This window comes from Dunckerocampus dactyliophorus, chromosome 2, assembly GCF_027744805.1.
Source record: "Dunckerocampus dactyliophorus isolate RoL2022-P2 chromosome 2, RoL_Ddac_1.1, whole genome shotgun sequence".
Taxonomy (NCBI): domain Eukaryota; kingdom Metazoa; phylum Chordata; class Actinopteri; order Syngnathiformes; family Syngnathidae; genus Dunckerocampus; species Dunckerocampus dactyliophorus.
Window position 1 is genome coordinate 38,329,544 of NC_072820.1, and position 21,368 is coordinate 38,350,911.

At 40.2% G+C, this 21,368-nt stretch overlaps 2 protein-coding genes across 5 annotated transcripts in view; one reads left to right on the forward strand and one right to left on the reverse strand.

The window, feature by feature from the left end:
* Window positions 1-21,367, reverse strand: part of LOC129169035 (arylsulfatase G-like) — a 34,190-nt gene extending 12,823 nt beyond the window's left edge. The window contains exons 1-10 of one of the 4 annotated variants that reach the window (XM_054755014.1): window positions 21,227-21,364; window positions 21,060-21,114; window positions 20,365-20,538; window positions 20,138-20,266; window positions 15,769-15,926; window positions 15,508-15,684; window positions 13,307-13,440; window positions 5,630-5,764; window positions 1,740-1,979; window positions 538-773 (exon numbers count right to left, since the gene is read on the reverse strand). In XM_054755014.1, coding sequence (XP_054610989.1) covers window positions 538-773; window positions 1,740-1,979; window positions 5,630-5,764; window positions 13,307-13,440; window positions 15,508-15,684; window positions 15,769-15,926; window positions 20,138-20,266; window positions 20,365-20,538; window positions 21,060-21,114 — 1,438 coding nt within the window. In that variant the 5' untranslated portion in view covers window positions 21,227-21,364. Of the gene's footprint in view, window positions 1-537; window positions 774-1,739; window positions 1,980-5,629; window positions 5,765-13,306; window positions 13,441-15,507; window positions 15,927-20,137; window positions 20,267-20,364; window positions 20,539-20,825; window positions 21,115-21,226 lie in introns of all 4 variants that reach the window. The other 3 variants (XM_054755005.1, XR_008566372.1, XM_054754996.1) reach the window with 3 other exon arrangements.
* Window positions 5,262-12,202, forward strand: LOC129169059 (monocarboxylate transporter 7-like). Its single transcript, XM_054755052.1, has 6 exons — window positions 5,262-5,497; window positions 7,308-7,547; window positions 8,858-9,001; window positions 9,095-9,223; window positions 9,298-10,143; window positions 11,407-12,202. Exons 2-6 carry the CDS (start codon window positions 7,310-7,312, stop codon window positions 11,685-11,687), a joined length of 1,638 nt encoding a protein of 545 aa, XP_054611027.1. The 5' UTR covers window positions 5,262-5,497; window positions 7,308-7,309; the 3' UTR covers window positions 11,688-12,202.
* Window position 21,368: the final 1 nt, after the last annotated feature.

A 21,368-nucleotide genomic window follows, 5' to 3' on the forward strand; every position in this document is an offset into this window, starting at 1 on the left:
TAAATTCTGTATAACAGGGGAATTGTATATCACACTTCTCCCTGGCAGAGTAAATCTGTTGAGCACTTGAGGGCATTTAGATCTACAATTCTATCTGCTTTAAAGGCTGGACAGGACAGGGGAAAAAAAAAAAAAAAAAAAGTTTGCTCATGATCAATATATATCAACATCTGTTTTTCTGTCCTTTTGTTAGCACATGGGGTTGATTTTCTATTTGAAAGAACTGTCTATTAGTCAATTATTTCTATGGTACTCCGAAGCAGTGGCACTGCAAAAACATGGATCTAAAAAGAGTAGCAGCACGGGGGTGGACTGAGTTGACAGTGGGTGAGGAGTCAACACTAAATCTAGATCCAGTGCCAGAAAGACCCAATGATGTCATAACCCTGAACTGTTGGAACGTTTTGTACAACTGTTTTATTCTCAGTGTGAATGCCAGTGTTTTCTTGTTATTGTCTATGTATAAGGACTGAACACCTCCAACTCAAATTCCTCCCTTGAATGGTTGCTAACTGGTCAGGTCAAAGTCCTCCTCACCTCTTTTTGTAGGACCATATGGCCCATTATGGCCGAGATGCCATTTCCCAATCATGGCGGTGTAGTAACCTGCCTTCTGTAGGAGCTGTGGCAAGGTGACTTCGGACAGAGGCAGTCCGCCCACAGAGCCCACAGCAAAATTATGAGTAACTCCGTTCCTGAGTCCATAGCGGCCTGTCAGGATGGAAGCACGGGATGGGGAGCAGGTTGAGGCCGGAGAGTGGAAGTCTGACAATCTGCAATGAATAACGATGAGAGGGAGATATTTTACTGAATAGTGCATACTGTCTTCCCTCGCTATATTATGGTTTGAATATCGCTCCCTTACTATATTGCAGTTTTTCAAAAAGGAATTAATTAATAATTGATCGCTGTTTAATGGTTGACTATGGCCTATTATTAGTCATAAAGTAAGGAAAGACAAATTATATGTAGTATTCTGGTCATAAGGCATCAGTAATGTTATGAGACATGACATTAGATTACATTAACTTTCACACTGCATGCAGACTGGCTAATGAGCCAGCAGCGGCGAGCCGACATGCCGTGGCTGAGACAAACATGCCATGGCTGAGATCCATCCATCCATCTATCCATTTTCTATGCCGCTTATCCATGGCTTCCCGATCTCTTGACTGTGTGGCCAACATGCTAACCACTTGGCCACTGTGAGGCCCCATGGCTGAGATCGAGTGGCAAAAAAGTTCTCCTTTCATTCCGTGTGGAAGTGTTAAGTATTTGGATTCTTTGCCCTTCTTCCCCACTCTGTATGAAACACTTTCTTAAGTTTAGAATATGTAAATTTGAGAGGCTAACTAGCTAGCTCAGTGTTAGCTAACTTGCTATGCGAGCGGCTGCCATCTTTTGTCCCTGCAGTGATCCGTAGCCTGCGCAATGTGACGTAAACAAAGAATAATAGAGTTTAGAAGTGACTATATTATGTTATTTCATGTCTACAGAGCTCTAATAATATTAAAGTAGTCCATAGTTAGAGAGTCATAAACATGTTTCCTACGCTCTAACTACGAAAATATTCCGTTGATTAATATTGAATCATACTTCACGGAAATGTACTTATCACAGTCGGGTCTAGAACCAATTAACCACGATAAACCAGGAATTACTAAAGTCACTGGACACTTCATAAGGACCATTTGCACAATAAAGATCCAATAGTAATAACAGCAATAATTCCATGCTACCTCAGTCCTTGCTGGGCCATCAGGTTGAGATTGGGTGTATTGTTTGTTCTCTCTTCGGGGTTGTTGATGTCCAAGTCACCCCATCCTATATCATCAGCCAGTATGACAATGAAGTTGGGCTTTTTATTGAGCTTTTTAAACCCAGCTCCCTGCTCAGACACCAGGTGGAAGAACAGGCCGCACAGCAACATCCCGCACAAAAGCAGAGGTGTGAATCCCTCCAGCATTTTGTGCTGAAACCTGAAAATAATAATAGGAAAGAAGTTATTTTACATATTATCACAGAAGCAAGTTCAGAGTTGTAACTGTCAGGTATCCTCAAACGGTGAGTATTTTTACCTTATTTTAGTATTATTTTATAGTCGTTCTCTTTATACTTCTCTTTATACTTTATGGCAGTAAGTAACTAATGTTACTTGAAAAATTGCTTGTACTGTATAAACGTGTCATGATGTCAATATTTTTAATGTATTCAAAATTATGTTGAAATTAGAACAAGCAGCATCATGGAAAATATTTTTTTGACTTTAAAGATTCAGCATGTGTTGTTGATATAATCTGTGAACTACAGGAAATTTTACTGCTATTTTCATGAGGTGGAAGGATTTTCTTATCACATCAGTATATCAAAATTAATCTGCAACAATAAAGTACAAACAACCTAAGGATAATAAATTGTCAAATGATTACTTTAAAAAAACACTCATACAGTACACAGTCACTAAAAGGATACAAGTTCTACAGTCAGTATTTGGAATTTGCATTTAGTAGTTCATGGGAACAAGTGGCAACAAAGCTGTAGCTCAGTGTAAAAATAAAAACAAACCAAACCGATCTGACAACAATTCTAGGAGTGGCCAAATCTACTACTGGCTGCTTCATAAAAGACATGAATGCAGCAGTAAGCTCACCAATACTAGAATGAAAGTAAAACTAAACTGAGATGTGAAATGAATTACTTAGTTTTAAAAAACAAACCTCCTCTGTGAATCACCACCTTATCGTGGTGGACGGGTTTGAGTCCCTGAGTGAGCTATGTTGTCAGGGGCTATATGCCCCTGGTAGGGTTTCCCCAAGGCAAACAGGTCTAAGGTGACGGGCCAGACAAAGAGTGATTCAGAAGGCCCCATGAATAAAAACAAAACGAGGGCCCGCACCTCACCCGGACGTGGGACACTGAGGCCTCACCCTGGAGCCAGGCCTGGGTAAGGGGCTCGCAGTCAGGGCTTCACTCCTGGGGCCCGGCCGAGCCCAGCCCGTAGGAGAAACACGGGATCTCCCCCTTGTAGATCCCCCACCTGCGGGGGCAAGCATAAGTGTCCGGTGCAATGTGCTTTGGGTGGCAGTCGAGGGCGGGGGCCTGGGTTACCAGGTCTTCGGCGGCCAAATCTGGTTCTTGGGACATGGAATGTCACTTCACTGGTGGGGAAGGAGCCCAAACTTGTGCGAGGGGTTGAGACATTCCGACTAAACATCGTCAGACTCACCTCTTTGGGTCGAGAGGGGCTCCTCGAGAGGGGGCCGGACCTTGTTCTACTCTGGAGTTGCCACAGGGGAGAGGCGGTGAGCTGTTGTGGGTTTATTAATAGCCCCCGAACTCTGTGCCTCTGTGTTGGAGTCATCCCCAGTGAACGAGAGGGTCACTTTCCTATGCCTTCAGGTTGGGGAAAGGGTCCTGACTGTCGTTTGTACGTATGCGCCAAACGGCAGTTCAGAGTACCAAGCCTTCTTGGAGTCTATCAGAGGGGTGCTGGAGAGCACCCCAGCTGGTGACTCCGTAGTTCTACTGCGAGACTTCAACACCCATGTGGGCAATGACAGTGTGACCTGGAGGGGCGTGATTGGGAGGAACGGCCTCCCCGAACTGAACGCATGCGGTGTCATGTTATTGGACTTCTGTGCAAACTACAGATTGTCCATAACACCATATTCAAACATATTGTAAGGACGTCCACAAGTGTACTTGGCACCAGGACACCCTAGGCCGCAGGCCTATGACCAACTATGTAGTCGTATCATCAGACCTGCGTCTGCATGTTCTGGACATGCGGGTGAAGAGAGGGGCTGAGTTGTCAACAGATCACCACCTGGTGATGAGAAGGACACGCTGGAGGAATTATGTCTCACAGCTGGCCTGGGGACGCTTTGGTGTCCTCCTGGTGGAACTGGAAGAGGTGGCCGGAGAAAACTGGAAAACTGGTATTTTGTGTTATTTGTTTCTTGGGACAGTATTTGTTTATTACAAGAAGCGCGCCATTATTGACCAGTCAACAGAATGCAGTGTGTAGCACCACCTTTTTGGTAACAAATCAGGGGGTTATAGGGTACCAAAAAAGGAACTCATTTTTCTTTAATATCTCAACTCCATGCTACTGAAATTACTTAATGAATTATTTTTATTCTCTTATTTATTGTCTTTTTACTTTTTTTGACGGTTTTTTTTTTTCTGCTGTTTGTTTTTTTATTTCCAACTATTTCAACTTTCTTTTGTAAATTTTCTTCTTGTACTTCTGAGTTTATTCCCATAATATTTTGACGTTATTCTCGTAGTATAACTTTCTCAGAATCGGATTTTTGTTGTTTTGTTTGTTTGTCATATTGAAACTTAAAAAAAAAATAACATTAACTTCATGCTATTAAAATGATTTTTTTCTCATAACATTGCATCGTTATTCTCGAGAAATTCTCTTAAATTTTCTCTTAAAATTTTGACTTTATTTTTGTAAAATTACTGCTGATTTATCCATTTTTGCTGTTATTATTATTTTTTTGTAGGTGCCTTGTTAAATTATATTTTCAGAATTTGCCGTGAGCCACAAATTTGCCCCCGGCCGCACTTTGCGCACCCCTGAGCTATGTCAATGCCATTGGCATTATTTTGCTCAACATGACACCGGTATGGAAACAGGAGCTCAGAACATCTCATTATAAGTGATATTGAAAAAAGAACCTATTCATTTATACAGGTGCATCTCAATACAACTGAGTATTTAGTGATTTGATTTGAGGAGGCTCAGGAACTTTTTGCAGTTAATTTGCTGATTAGTGCGCAATCCAGTAGTTGTCATTGATGGCTTTTTTGATAATATTGCAAACTTTACTTTTTAATTTTAAAGATATTGAATTTGGAGTTTTTAGGAGCTGTAAACTGTAATCACCAAAATTATTAGGAAATTAAGAAAGACATTCATGGAATATTTCACTCTATGTGTAGTGAAGCTATAAGAGTTTTAGTTTTTGAATTGAACTACTGAAATAAATTAACTTTCCAACCATATTCGAATTTATTGGGATGCACCTGTATATTTATCATTCATTTCCCTCATCGAGTTAAATGAATTCCCATCCCTTATAAGATTGCGCTGACTGGTGAGAAACTGCTTAACATTCATGAATTATTCACACTATATTGTTTCTGATGCACAGCAGCACGTGAAATAGTGTATAGAATGAAGACAGCACGGATAACAAAATGCCCTCCCATCTCCACACCCTTGAAGGGTGTATTTAAGCGGGAGGTTTGATGTTTGGGCGTCTGCAGGAGGAGAGAACTGGCTGGAACCAGATCTCGCGCTGTAACCCTTTACTTGCCCCGAAGGGGGTAAGGGGACGCATGCTTGCGACACACACACACTCAAAGTGTGTGTTGATGCGTGTGTGGACAAAGTGAAAGAAATTGAACAGCTCACACACACATACACACACACACACAAGGATACGAGGAAGTTTCTTCTATGCTGAAAGTCGCAAAACCACAGGTGAGACGCAACTTTACTACTACTGCTTTTTTTAACACATCGTGAAAAGGTGATCTGGTGTAACATATCCGGCATGTGTGTTTTGTTGTTGTTGAATGAAGCAAACTAATAATAGCGCGTGAGAGTACTTACACACAGTGTGGCCGAGCGTTGATTGGAGTCTCATTGGTCAGCCGGCGAGATCCGGAGCCCGGAGCCACCCGCTGAGAGCATTGCGTCAGCCGCTCGGACCCACTCACTGACCAGCTCCACCATCCTAGTTCAAACCTGTGTGCAAATATTTCGTTTTTTAGAACATATTTGGCCTTGAAGTGTACAAAACAACGCAAACAAAGAGGAATTTGGACTAAACATCACTTCCCCAACCCTCTACGAGGAGTAATGGATTAGAACCATGTGGGGTTGTAACGTTTTACCAGCTAAAATAGTTTGGATTTAAAATTAAAAAAAGCTTGCATTTCTCGTTCAAAAAGGAAAATATGACTTCCTCCTTTTACCAAGGCAATGGTTGTGTCAGAATTGAATATTCCACTTTATTTTGTGAAACATGATTTTTTTCCCCAAAGGCAAGTTATTCATTCTTATTTAATATTATTCATTATTATGATTATTTTTTTTAGCTTACAAAGATCTGTTTTTATTCCAGCTATGAAGCATAGGTAAACGTTATCAAAAATTAAGGGTGGGCAACATTGTAAATTTTGGTATACCTTTTAGAATACTTTTTACTTGAAAATGTGCAATGTGTGTTTTTGCCTGCTCATTATCATGATTAGAACAAAACACAGGACACAGATTTTGGGCACAAAAAAAATTTTGGCAGAAAAAACAATACCAATAAGGCCCAATATCTCATTTTCATGCCAATTATCGGGCCTCCCTAATATGTAATACAACAATATAGGACAATGAAACAATATCAACACAATTATTCTCTTCTTCTCTTTTATTAAATACAATTGTTTGAGCAAAATAAAGTAAATAGTGCAAATTATTAAACAAAAGCCAAAACTTCTTGGGTGGAACCTCGGTTAGCGAGGAAAACTTACAATGTACATACAATACAATACGTAAGTGTAACGGTGTTCAGAATGTACTTCTATCACGAAACGTCCTTATAAGGAGCTTGCTAATACATAGATTTACCATTAGTTTTCCAAGTGGAAAACAATTTGAAATGCATATAAATGACAAATGAAAGGGAACATGGAAGGTGACTTTTACCGTTATTGAAGACCTAATTGTTGACAATGATGTGGCAAAGAGATCCACACGGACACCCCCTTCATGTTTTGCCATGAGTAATTTTTTGAAGTGTTTCTCACCTTCTTTATCAAATACAGGCACTTGCAACTTTTTTTGACTCCATTTGGGGTATTTTGCAGCTGTGATGAAAAGAAAATCAGAGACTTGAGGTGAGAAACATTATTAAATTCAAGCAACAACTCATGGCAAAACATGAAGGTTGGGTCTATGTTGTTAAATGTTCATTTATCCCTTTCATTCACCATTTATATGTATTTCCAATTGTTTTATGGATGTAAAACCATAATTGTAAAACTATAAATGTGTGTTTTGTGTTAAAAATTTGTCCTATCCTATTTCTTATGTGAAAATTAGGTTATTCAGTAATCAAAGAAGAAATACTGAATATAAGGACTTGTTCATCTCCTCCTTAAATTGTACTGGCAAGTGAAGTACACGTAATTCAACCCCTTAAGTAAATTTAAAACACAAGCCACCCTCACAGCTACTCGACTTGCCGCTATATAAAAACACCCAACCTATTTTTTATTTTATTTTTTTTAAGGAATGGTTCCCTGTGGACTCAAGAGACCCAATGTCTTGGGCCCCATCGTATACACAGAGGCCCCAGATGGAGGCTGGGGATGGGCAGTGGCCGTGGCCTTTTTCGTGGTCGAGGTCTTCACCTATGGCACCATAAAGAGCTTTGGCATCTTCCTCCAAGACCTGATGGAGGAGTTTGGGGAGACCAACAGCCGTGTGTCCTGGATTGTTTCCATCTGTGTTTTTGTCATGACCTTCAACGGTGAGTGTGGAATAACTAGTTGGTACAGTATCTCACAAAAGTGAATTCCATGCCCAAGAGGATTAAGACAGGGCGATATAACAATGATGCCTCACACATGACACTATTTGGACATTTTCATTGTGAGGTGTACACACGTGTTAACACCTATTTAGACAATAATGTCTGTGTGTTGACTTATATTTCGTGGAGAGTACATCTATACTGGTATACAAATTGTACACTGACTACTCTAAAGTATATCCAAGGTTCATTTCTCTCGTATTGTCCATTGAGAACAGATGGTGGAATTTGAGGGATATACTCATTTTTGTCAGATACCATAAATATATATCCATATATACCGTATGTCTTCACTACTCATGTACTTGTTCACACAACACACACACATAGCAGTGTTTCCCCTTACTATGTTTTTATTATTACTTAATTACCTCCACTAAGCGCAAGCGCAGAACAGAGGTTATGTTTTGCCGATGTTGATCTGTTTGATGGTGTTCAAAATGACTTGATAAACAATAGATTTGGATGAAATTTTCAGGAATTATCGGAAATGGGATATGGAAGAACCGATAAAATTTTGGGGGTGATCCAGATCACCGTCTGGATCCAGGAATTTTTTAAAGGATTCTTCAACATTGCGAGATAGGACCATTTTCGCCATTTGTGCATATAACTCCACTAAAAATGGTCAGGACAAGTTTCCAACAGGTTCTACAAAATATCAAAGACTGATCCAAAAAATGTTGGATTATTATTTTGGTGTGAATCACAATGTGGGGGGAACTATGGCACTTGGCGGAGGTCTGAGCTCTCCGAGTCCTTTTCCAGTTCTCTACATACAGTAGCACTAGATCACAACATCATAATATTGAAGGATACTGTTCGTATGAAACAGGTCTACATATTTTCCTTTTATAATACGAAATAACATCATGCAACATCTTTTGTATGAGCACAAGTGAGGGAGTGTATTGTGTGTTTCAACTTTGTGGATTGCTTTTGGACTCTTTCTATTGATTTATTTTATAAAAGGTGACGGATATCATATATAACTGGTGAGGGGTGATCAGATTGGGCTGCACTGTGCGTATGTCCATACGTATAATGATGGTTCGACCATAAAGTTGTTTTAGACATTAAATTAGATTTTTAGAAAATTCAGGTTGGTTCCCAAATGGTGCAACCTTAGCGAGGTTCAGATTAGGAGGTTTCTGTGCATACCTGGCACCTGTTTGGTCCTGAAACAGATACGGCTCAGTTACATTTTGTAACCCTATTTCTAACATTTACATGCTATCACCATGCAGGTCCTCTCTCCTCCATAATGACCAACCGATTTGGCTTTCAACTTGTCGTCATGGTCGGAGGTGTACTCATTTCCTTGGGCACCATTACTACCAGCTTTACCACCTCAGTCAACCAAATGTACATCACCTATGGTTTTCTCGCAGGTATGGGATTACTTCCTTGTCTCCTAAACAACAAGGTGTTGAAAGCAGATCAGAGTTGTGATTTGGAAATGTGAGTGTTATCCCTGGTTGCAGGTCTTGGCTACAGCCTGACCTTCCTGCCCACGGTGACAATCCTATCACATTATTTTACACGGCGAAGGTCACTGGTCACAGCTGTAGCATCGACTGGAGAGGCTCTGTCCATGTTTGCTCTCGCCCCAGGTAAGTTCTCTTCAAAACACCAGTGGACAAATAATGTATTATACGTTCATTCAGTATCTGCTGATTCTCTCCAGCCTTCTCCTTGCTGAGGGACCGTATTGGCTGGCGGCACACCATGGCAATCATAGGAGCCTTACAAGGCACTATCATCATTTGTGGGGCTCTGCTGCGGCCAATCATAATCAAACCCCAGCAAACCCAAGAAAGAGAACTTGACAGATCCCCCCTAAAGAACATACAACCCCAAAGCACACATGCGACTGCTAATGAGGTCCAATATGGAAATGTCAACAGCCATCCAGAGGAGAGGACTTTATTAGAGAAGGAAGCAATGTTAGAGTTGCCACGATGTATTAAGGAAGAAGCTGAATCCTGGAGCAACGATGTAGAGAAACAAGTGAATAAAGGTGATGAGAAACCTCCTGCAAAGAACGTTAAACTTCTCGACTTCTCCATCCTCAAAGAGTGCAGCTTCATCCTCTACTCACTCTTTGGTCTGTTTGCCACACTGGGCTTCTTTGCCCCTCAACTCTACATCATTGAGCTGAGCGTGAGTCGAGGCGTTGAACGGGACCGTGCCACCTACATGCTGTCCACAATGGCTGTGGCTGAAATCCTTGGTCGCTTTTTAATCGGATGGGTTCTAACACAAAAGACGATCCGAAAGAAGAAGCTCCTCGCCCTGCTGGTTTGTGTGATTTCCATGGCGGTGGATCTGGTGGGATTTACTCTGGTCACCGAGTTTTACGGTCTGGGAGTTTGCTGCGCTGTGTACGGGTTCTTCATGGGGACCCTCGCATGTACGCATATTCCCATGCTGGCAGAAGATGACGTGGTGGGCTTAGAGAGGATGTCCTCTGCTGCTGGAGTTTATGTGTTCATACAAAGCTTTGCTGGACTGGCTGGACCCCCACTTGGAGGTAAATGTCATCTCTTGTACAAGAAATATTTTGACATATTTAGTACGAGACATCCAGGTCCAGTATTGTGTTTACAACATCAGTTGCAATTCTTAAAGGTCTATTATGCAAAAGTGACTTTTAAATTATAACAGCAATGTAGTAGTTTATACAATATATCATCTCCTTCACTTGTTTATTCTGCTTCTGAGAGAGAGGCGTTCTGTTGGTTTTAAGTTCCGGGTTTTCATGACATCATATATTGAAAAACCTCTTGAGTGACATGGTACCGCCTCCGACCCACCCCTACCCGCCATGTGTATACACCGATCACTTCAGAGAACAGCTTTGTAAGAAAAGGAAAAAATACGCTAGTAGGGGTGTCACAAGATCTCGTGAGATTAAAACGTGACAAGAAAATGTCTCGTGGGCACTAGGCCTGGGACAATAATACTGTGACAAAAACACACTCATTAATTAATCACACAATAAATGGAAATTAACTTGACACTTTTGCCTCAATATATTGCAATGTGCATGGTGTGTGTTTCTCATCTGTCGCCTCCAAACAAAAGAAGCGAGTTCACTCTGTGCATTGCTTTGTGCACCTTGGTGGGTGAAGGTGGGGCCGGTAGCATTCACGCAAAGTGCATAAGTGTGTAACGTAGCAGAAATTAAATTAGTTGGTTACAATATATTGTCATATATTTTACATTTTTTCATTGTATTTTTCTTAAAAGTAATGTTAAAATCTCGTCTCGTGAACTGAGTGTCTCGTGACACCACTATGTGCTGGTGTTTCTAACATTTGTGCAAACCACAATAATACATATTCAACCTACGGTTGAATAAATACCTGACAGTGTCAACTGAGGTTATTAAATTACATTTGCATACAACTCTTTTGAATTTTTTTTTTTAATTCTACGGCAATAAGAAACTTGTCTGCTCTGACTTGAATTGATTTACATAACATTTTTCATATTTTTGGCTCTTAGAGCAAAACATCAACCCTGTCACAATCGATTCAGATCTGTGAGTACATGAATGTCAGTATTGCGCTTGTACATTGAAGAAATATGATCCTTGGTAACAGTCACGCCTCAAAAACACTGGATGTGCCACATGCTCAGTCTTGCTCAATAAGAACCTCATGCCAATCCAAGCACGTACCCACACACTTAACAATACTGAAAGGTCTCTTCACTGCTATCTCGATTGAATGTGTCAAAGTGTTAATATGCTCCTTCAAGCACTGAACTTCTCATTTGATTCCACCTCTAGGTGTGTTGGTGGACGTAACTCAAAACTACGGATCAGCCTTCTACTCTTGTGCAGCCGGCATGGCAGTGAGTGCTGTGTTCCTGGGCTTAGTAAGACCTGCCAAGAGAGGACTGCTTTGTAGGAAGAGAACTAGACTACTTGAAGGCACGCAAGATGAAGTGAAAGAGGACTTAAAGGAGAATCCTGAAGTGAACGAAGCGAGTTCAGATACACATAAAGACATGGATCAAACGCCGGCGGAGGCATCAAGACGTGAACCGGAGGTCACAAGTTTTGCTTGACAAGTACGGAATATAGTTATCTAAAGATAGACACTGCATGAAATTGGTGGAAAAACAATTGTTTAAGATGCTGATCTGTGTTTGGATCACAAATCTACAACAATTGTGCCTTGCTTACCTAATATACCAAAAAGTCCAACAAGAAAGTACACTGTTCAATTAGCTTTAATCCAGCAAAGCTGTAGAAATAGCCTCAGGCCCTAGGAATCAGGGTCAGTGGAGGAACATCTTGAGTTACTGTAATTACCTGCTGGTCATCCATAAATTAGTAGCAGCCGTTAAAACTGTGAAGCCAACATAGCTGCAAATACTGTACATGGCAATTGCACAGCTTCTGTAACACGAACTCTGCTGATTGTGTTATAGAACATGCAACAAGCTCAGGAGACATGCGTGATTCAAATGTTTATTTTTTAATAAGGTGATCCATGCACTACTGTGAAACGTCAAAGATGAACTATTTTTGTAATGAAAAAGGTGTTCAGTTGCAATAAAGAGTGATTTGAACCTTTTAATTTAATTGGTCTTGTAGTTTTTACTTTGTACTTGTATTTGTACTTTGTATTTGTGTAATATCATGAACACACGAGACACCCCCTTTTAAGGACAATGAGACAGCTAACACCCAAATGTGCATGAAAACTGCAAACAGGCTATTTCAAACTATTGTAAATTATGTATATTTTCTAACTATATATTACAATATTATTAAACCACAAAGATGGGGCGTTAATTGCAAGCAGGCAGTTAGAGAGAGGCTTTTATCCCCCAAAACTCTCAACTTAAATAATGATTTGAAATGCATGAGAAGGTGGAAAGGAAAAGGTAGCTCTGTTTGACCAAACGGTCATTTATTAACAAGTATATTGCACAACACAACAGCAACAGAATCAATTTTGTTCTAGTGGTAAGGAATACGCTGATCCATGATGCTGGTCACTCATGATACTTCAAATGCAGCTACTGCCATCTTGTGGAGTTAATACAAACTACATCAGGAGGTTGACTGCAGCCACAGTTGCTAACACCAATGTTTTTTGACCCAGCGCAAATGTTTTTACCCCCGCACTTATTTGCGTTTGTACACCATGCACACGGGAACTATAGGAACCTTAACGGTTAATTGAATAGAGATATTTAATTGGAGCATTTATTGTACACTGTATTGACAAAATTACTGAGACACCTTAATCAGTGACTTAATCAATCAGGAATTGGGCTAGCACATCTTAGTTACCCTGAATTTTAATTATTTACTTTACCTAAAGAAATTATGGATAATTTTATACTTTCAACAATGTGGAAACAGTTTGGGAAGGCCCTTTTCTCTTTCAGCATCACTATGCATTAGTGTACAACGTCCACAAAGGCATGTTTGGATGAGTTTGGTATGGAAAAGCCCTAATCGCTACTACAACTAAGATTGTGAATTAAGACCTTTCTCCTTGATCTCCATCATTGCTTCCTGCAGGTGCAATGGCCTTGTGTCCCAATGCTTGTGTGCATATTGTTTTGTTAACATAATCAAATAAAGATTTTGATTCTTAAGCAAATAAAAAAAATACAGTATATGTTATACAAAGTGCAACCTTAGTGCATAAAGGCCACTTGTTCGTTACCGTTCATTGACTTGCAGTATCCTTTGGCATCTCTGCAACCACAGTTTGGATGCCTGAAAGGCTTCAGTAGGTTTGGGAACAGGCACTTCCTCTCTTTCTCGACTTGGTTTCTCTTCCATCCAGTGCAGTAAGGCCTGATGAGGACATATACAGATCATTGTACTCAAGTGTCTGGTAGAAATGATTATGTAGTCAGCGTGGATTGAAATGAGTAATCAATGCTTGATATGCTAAACAACTGGTAGTATAGCCCTTAGTTTTTTTTGGTGGATTACTTATTGGTAATGAGGACAGGAGAAATGCTTTATTTTTTAAATAAATAAGAGGCTCATAATAACAAGTTCAATGCAAATGTGTCAAACAAAAATGGAAAGTACATAAATTTAGTGTGAAACACTGCATGCCTTTCAATAGCTACATGCTCAGCACACTCTTGCAGCCTGCTTCAAGCACTTTCCTGTGGTCAACTCTGCCATTTTCAGGCAAGGTTCTCGTTAAAAGTGTATGGAATGAATAACCATTTTACTTTTGAGTATGATGTATTAACTGGCTCAGTGTCATGTAAGTGATATTGACTTAATAGACACAGTATGTTACAGTAGGTCGCTCTTTGTAGCCTCTTGCACCAGTCAGCCAGTTCTTTGGTTGCAGCTGAAAAGAAATATGCACTCAGTGTTCACTTCATTCGGCGCACATGCATATTATCCCATGCGATACAATACAAGAGAAGCTGTGGCAAAAATTCAACTTTTTTTTGTTTGTTTACTTTGACAGTACACAAGGTCAAAATACAGTGGAACCTTCTCAAGTTGAATGCCCCAGAAGTTGTACAATATGGAATTCTACCACAATCTCCTAGAAAAACATGCTTCAGAGGTCAAACCATCATCACATCATTATCAATCAGCAAATCTCATGAGACTTAAGCTCAGTGTGCATTGAAAGATTGAAACCCACAAGTGTCATGTGAGTAATTGTACTGAATTTTTGTTTTCATTTTACAGTACACTGGTTAACTTCGAATTATACTTTACAATAAGAGTGTTAAATTGTTGAATAAATGTTGTCGCCTGTTGTATTAATGAAGGATGAGCAAATTAATTCAATTGAAATGATTTCCTATTGGAAAAGTTGTTTTGAAATTAGCACAACTTGGAAGTCAACCAGCATCGCAGAAACAATTGTGTGTACTTTGAAGGGTCCACTGCATTTAATTTACCTTATTTAGCCACATGAGCAGGTCAAAATATAAGAAATACCCTAATTAAATAAAAGGGGGAAAAAAAGAAATACCCTAATTACTACACTAATATATTTGAATATAAACTAATACTAGTATACACCAATATATACTTCTAGATGACAATATCATGTATTGGTAAATCAGTAACTCTCTGACCGTTTGATAACTGAACATTAGAATGTTGGATACAGCTTGTGCATTGATCCTTATTAGGTTGCAATGACTTATAATGTTGTTCATTATTTACTCAAGCTGCTCTGTTCAATAGGCCACCAATCAGTATCGGAGGATTTCCATGTAAAAGTATGTGCCGATCACAAGAACCGATGACTTGTGACTCGTACTATTTCAGCCTGCATTCTCTGGAGAACCCTGTGTGCAGTGTAGTGCCCTGCTCTAATGTCTTGGGTATTGTCCCTCTACCCCTTTCCTTCACACTGCGCAGGCGTGTGGCGGCAAACGCAACATGTCTGCCGTGTGGAATTTATATGCGTTTTGTGAAAGCGATGTAAAGTTTGCATTCTGCAAAATATCAAACGGAAAATCTCTTGTGGGAGTAGCACGTTAAATAGCTTTAATTTAATACGGCAGTCAAAGAACAAACACTTGACGGAGTATGGTGTGTTTTCGAGACTCACGGTTTGTCGCAGCCAACATTGGGCAACACTTGCCCATATGTGCGTGACATTCAGAAAGCTAAGCAAATAACATGAAAAATAATTGAATTAATCAGACTGCATGACCAACCAATCCAATGGGGCCCTTTTTTCTTATTTTTTAATAATTAGCTATTTTTTTGGTGCCCCTGGTAGTCAGAGGCCCTTAGAATTGTTCTAACTTTTCCCAATAGCACTCATCTTAAATAAACTGAAAAATGTATAGTTAATCCGTGTGATCAGTAACAGCAATGATCGCCCGATCTCATCATAAAAATCAAAGGTCATTCTCATGATTTTACCGTGTATCTCTCAGCTATGTTAAACCCCACTGAGACCTGAAGTTTGCGTAGGCAGACGGGACAGAGATCCAAGGGCCGACGGTCTGACTCCTCCAGGTGGTTGGAGCCCTGCATGACACAGCAGAGCCACTGGCAATGCTTTATTCCAAACATGTGTCCGATCTCATGCGTCATTGTCTGCAGAGAAATTATACATATTTGTTGAAGTGAATGAGAGGAACAGCATTTTGTGGAGAGGGGCAGGGGGATGGGTTTAACAACCTTGCAGGATCGGAGCAGGAGGATACTGGTGATGGGAGGAGTGTAATGTGCATCAAAGGAAGAGTAGTCCCCCTGCTTTGGTTGTTTCTTCAGCCTTCCTGCATAACTTGTAGTGTAAAAGCTGTCATCATACCTGGCAAAGCTGAAAACACCAATTCCTGCAAACAATGTAAACAATCATCAGTGAAGTTCTGCTCTACATAAAACAGTATTAAAGTTTGGCGCCATCAAGTGGTGTCACAAGTACATTATATAATTATCAATCATACTCACACTTCATTATGCTTATTAATGTAGTTGTAGTCTGCAGTCGTATTGAACTGCACTGCATCATACTGAGAGTTGTTTCTATTATTTTGGTAACCTTATTGAGTGTCACAACAGGGGCAAATACTAGCGACACTTCTCAGTATAATGCAGTGAAATTCTACACCACTGAAAAATAAAACCACATTTAGATTAATCACTCAGTCAGTCACTGCTCTTTTTAAAGAAAGATGTTTTTCTTGCAATGTATCTCATTAGAACATGCAGAGGGCCGCACGGTGGCCTAGTGTTTAAAGCATCAGCCTCACAGTCCCGTCCCAAAAACACACGTTAGGCTAAAATGGAAGAGAACAAATTGCCAATAGGTGAGTGTGAATGGTTGGTTGTTTATATAAGCCTTAGGGCTTCTTGAAGTATTACATTGTTTGTACTCACTCATCATCCAACTATGTTTCTGTCAACTAGTAACCTTTTATCATTTATAATTATATATTTCTTATTTATTATGACTGTTATATAATTTATTTATAGTGATTAAAATCAAGACTCCTATTGTACCACATTGTGATACTACATTATCATTTTTTTTTGTATTTTTAAATTGGCAAAGAGTACATTTGGAATCCAGGTTTAACAAATGTACAGACCCTTTCCAAAAAATTAGAATATCATGGAAAAGTTGCTTAATTTCCATAATTCCATTCAAAAAGTTAAACTTTCATAGATTATAGATTCAGGGCCCACAAATTAAACGATTTCAAGTGTTTTTTTCTTTTTACATAATTTGGGCTTCCAGTTCATAAAACCCACGAAAACAGGAATTCAAAAAATTAGAATACTGTGAAGAAATCACCATTTACTTCTCAGTTTTTGCAGGGAAAAAAAAAGAAATTAGGATCACATCAAACCAATCAAAATATGGTACTTTCAAAACGATATGTCAATCTTCAATACTTGGTTGGGAATCCCTTTGCCTTAATCACTGCCTCGATGCGACGTGGCATTGAAGCAATCAGCCTGTGGCATTGCCTGGGAGTTATGGAAGCCCAGATTTCCTTGATGCTTGCTGTCAGCTCTTCTTTGTTGTTGGGTCTGGTGCCCCTCATTTTCCTCTTGAGAATACCCCATAGATTCTCAATGGGGTTTAGGTCCGGTGAGTTGGCTGGCCAGTCAAGCACTGTGATGGCATGGGCATCAAACCAGGTTTTGGTGCTTCTGGCGGTATGGGCAGGGGCCAGGTCCTGCTGGAAGATGAAATCTGCATCTCCATACAGATCCTCAGCAGAAGGAATCATGAAGTCCTCTAAAACATTCTGGTAGACTGTTGCGGTGACCTTGGATTTAAGAAAGCAGAGTTTACCAACACCTGCACCGGACATTGCACCCCAAATCATGACGGACTGTGGATATTTCACACTGGACCTCAGGCAGCTTGGGTTCTGTTCCTCACCAGTCTTCCTCCAAACCCTTGGACCTTGATTCCCAAATGAAAGGCACACTTTACTTTCATCGGAAAAGAGGACCTTGGACCACTGGCCAACAGTCCAGTCCTTCTTCTCCTTGGCCCAGTGGAGACACTTCCTACGTTGGCTCAGGTTCAGAAGTGGCTTGACCCGAGGAACCCGACAGTTGTAGCCCATCTCCCGGATGCGTCTGAATGTGGTGGTTTTGAAGCTGTGACTCCCGTCTCATTCCACTCTTTCTGGATCTCTGCCAGATTCTTGAATCTTCCCTGTTTGATAATCCACTGAAGCCCACAGTCATCTCTTTTGCTGGTGCATCTTCTCCTGCCACATTTTGCCCTTCCTCTAGACTTTCCATTGATATGCTTGAACACAGCACTCTGTGAACAACCAGCCTCCTTAGCTATGAACTTTTGTGGCTTACCCATCCTATGGAGGGTATCAATGATGGTCTTCTGGCCAGTTGTCATGTCTGCAGTCTTCCCCATATTGAACCCAACTGAGACAATTGAACCAAACTGAAGCAATTTAATGACACCTGGGAAAGCCTGTGCAGGTGATTTGAGTTTAGTAGATGATTAGTGTGTGACACTCCGTTTAAAACATTCATGCCCTGCAAAATTTGGGCTGATTCTAATTCTAATTTTTTGAATTCCTGTTTTCGTGGGTTTAATGAGCTGGAAGCCCAAATTCTGTAAAAATAAACAAATAAATACTTGAAATCGTTTAAATTGTGGGCCCTGAATCTATAATCTATGAAAGTTTAACTTTTTGAATGGAATTATGGAAATTAAACAACTTTTCCATGATATTCAAATTTTTTGGAAAGGGTCTGTATTGTTCAATTTCTCTTGGAGATTAATAAAGTATCTATCTATCAATTGATGTGAAACAGCAAGGGGGTAGGATAAAATAAGCTTTGCTTCTTCCTAATCCTTTTTGGACATGTGGAACTGAATTGTACTGTATGATGTATTCCAAAGTAAATTGTATGCATGTTCAAAACAATTTAAACCATTACCATTACCATATACAGTGGTGTGAAAAAGCGTTTGCCCCTCTCCTGATTTCTTTTTTTCCATTTTTGTCAAACTTAAATGTTTCAGATTATCAAACAACTTTAAATATTAGTCAATGACAACACAACTGGACACAAAATGCAAATGAAACTTTTTATTTTTAAGGGAGAAAAAAAATCCAAACCGACATGGCCCTGTGTGAAACAGTGATTGCCCCTCCGTTAAAATGTAACTTCACTGAGATTAATTGAGATCTATCAGTCTAGAAAAGGTTATAAAGCCATTTCTGAAGCTTTGGGACTCCAGCGATCACAGTGAGAGCCATTATCCACAAATGGCGAAAACATGGAACCTTCACAGGAGTGGCCGGCCAAACAAAATTACCTCAAGAGCGCAGAGACGACTCATCCAAGAGGTCACAAACGACCCCACAACAACCTCCAAAGAACTGCAGGCCTCACTTGCCTCAGTTAAGGTCAGTGTTCATGACTCCACCATAAGAAAGACATAAAAAAGAAAAAACAACCTCCATAGCAGAGTTCCAAGACGAAAACCACTGCTGAACAAAAACGACACTAAGGCTCGTCTGTTTTGCCAGAAACATCTTGATGATCCCCAAGACCTTTGAGAAAATACTGTGATCTGATGAGACAAATGTTGAACTTTTTGGAAGGTGTGTGTCCCATTACATGCTGCATTTCAGAAAAAGAACATTGTACCAACAGTATAATATGGTGGTGGTAGTGTGATGCTTTGGGGCTGTTTTGCTGCTTCAGGACCTGGAAGACTTGCTGTGATAAATGGAACCATGTATTCTGCTGTCTACCAAAAAATCCTGAAGGAGAATGTCCAGCCATCTGTTCGTGACCTCAAGCTGAAACCAACTTGGGTTCTGCAGCAGGACAATGATCCAAAACACACCAAGTCCACTTTTTGTCCACCTAGTCAAAGTCCTGACTTGAATCCAATTGAGATGCTGTGGCAGGACCTTAAAAATGTGGTTCTTGCTCGAAAACCCTCCATTGTGGCTGAATTACAACAATTCTGCAAAGATGAGTGGGCCAAAATTCCTCCACAGCGCTGTAAGAGACTCATTGCAAGTTATTGCAAACACTTGATTGCAGTTGTTGCTGCTAAGGGTGGCCCAACCAGTTATTAGGTTTAGTGGGCAATCACTTTTTCACAGAGGGGCATGCAGGTTTGGATTTGTTCTCCCAAAATCATAACGTTTCATTTAGAAACTGCATTTTGTGTTCAGTTGTGTTGTCATTGACCAATATTTAAATTTGTTTGATGAAGGAAGGGGGCAAACACACCACTGTATGGCCTGTGTGCGACTGGCAACTAGTCCAGGGTGTACTCTGCCTCTTGCCTGAAGTCAGCTGTCAATTGCTGGTTGGTCGTGACGTCAAGATGCAGAGAAAGGAACCCAGTGCAGGTAAATAGTCTTTAATTATTAAACCAGAAATGAGACATAAAATGAGAAATAAGCAATTTGTACGCGCAAAAAAGTCCTGCAAGGTGTGACATCAGCCAGTGTATCCAATGTTGTGACTGGAGTAACCCTATTCAAGAGGGATTTTAAGCAACTCAATAAATTTATGACTTGTAAAACCTTACCCTTAGTCAGAGAGGCTTGTCCAAAAACAAAATTCCAGGAGTCTCGAGGGTAGAGGTCGATCATTGTGATTCCAACAACACAGAATGCATCTTTTGGTTTCCGATTCCACAAAAATTGCAGCAGGTCACCTACCAGAAGAAACAGCAAGTCATATTGCTATTGATAAGGTGTGATGCATAGGCTTGCAAATGTAAGTATATATTATTATAGATATATTCTGAATTACCAGTGAGTAACTGAAGGTTTTCGGTGTTGTGGTTAATCCTGAAAGAGCATCCTGTTTGAGCAACAGAGACGGCTGGTAACAAACAAACAGGCAGCCCGTAGAAGAAGGCTTGGCAGTATTGTCTCAGCCATTCTACATACTGCTCTGTTTGGGGTCCCGTGTCACCAAAAGACCCTATAAAAGCATTATGCTCAAATTAGGGGTGACAAACACTGTGCTGCGTACATACACTCACCAGCCACAACAACTGCACAATCTAATGAGATCCTATACTAGACATGAATCTAAAAACAAGCATATCATTAAAATCATTACAAAGATAACAATGCTCAGGTGCTGGAGGTGTGCCTAACTTTGTGGCTGGTGAGTGTATTGTCTGCTATAGGTCTTGCAAACTGAATTTAAATCTCATTAGGTATGCATTATCGCATGTCAGTAATCGACAGCTCGGCAAAACTAACCTATGGTCTGAATGTAAATAGTACTACATCTTGCATTGAGGGTCTTTCTATGAGGATCTCTGAAAAATCTCTCAAAGTCTTGAGGCTCCTCTGGGTGAGAGGGGATCCAGTCTGAGTCTGAATGCACTGTAATGGGCTGGAAAAGAGAACCAAGCCGCCCTGGGTGGACTCCTTCTTCTAAAAGACGTTGTTCTTGTTTACTGTACGTTCTGTAAAGCTCTATTAAATCCTTACAAGTCGAAACCAAGGCTGTTTGTAGAGTCTCCACAGAGTGGCGTATTACCTTCATCTGTGGAAAAAGTAAAAAAAACAAAAAAAACAAAGTGTAATAATAATTTATACTACAACCTACGGCATTTTTTTGCGTCAAACTAGCCGCGCAATATGAGTGTAGAAAATACCTGGATGGCGCCTGAGGGTGACAAATTGAAGTTATTAAAGCATTCGACAATTGATGAAAATAAAGTAGGAGAGAATACGTTGCAGCGCAAAAGCCACTTTGATACTTCCGCCTTCCGCCGCTGACGTCACGACAACAGTGGG

Coding starts and splice junctions, on each gene's coding strand:
- LOC129169059 (XM_054755052.1), top strand. CDS start 7,310: ATGGTTCCCTGTGGACTCAAGAGACCCAATGTCTTGGGCCCCATCGTA. Junction 7,548..8,857: donor TTTTGTCATGACCTTCAACG/GTGAGTGTGGAA, acceptor ATCACCATGCAG/GTCCTCTCTCCTCCATAATG. Junction 10,144..11,406: donor GGCTGGACCCCCACTTGGAG/GTAAATGTCATC, acceptor TTCCACCTCTAG/GTGTGTTGGTGGACGTAACT.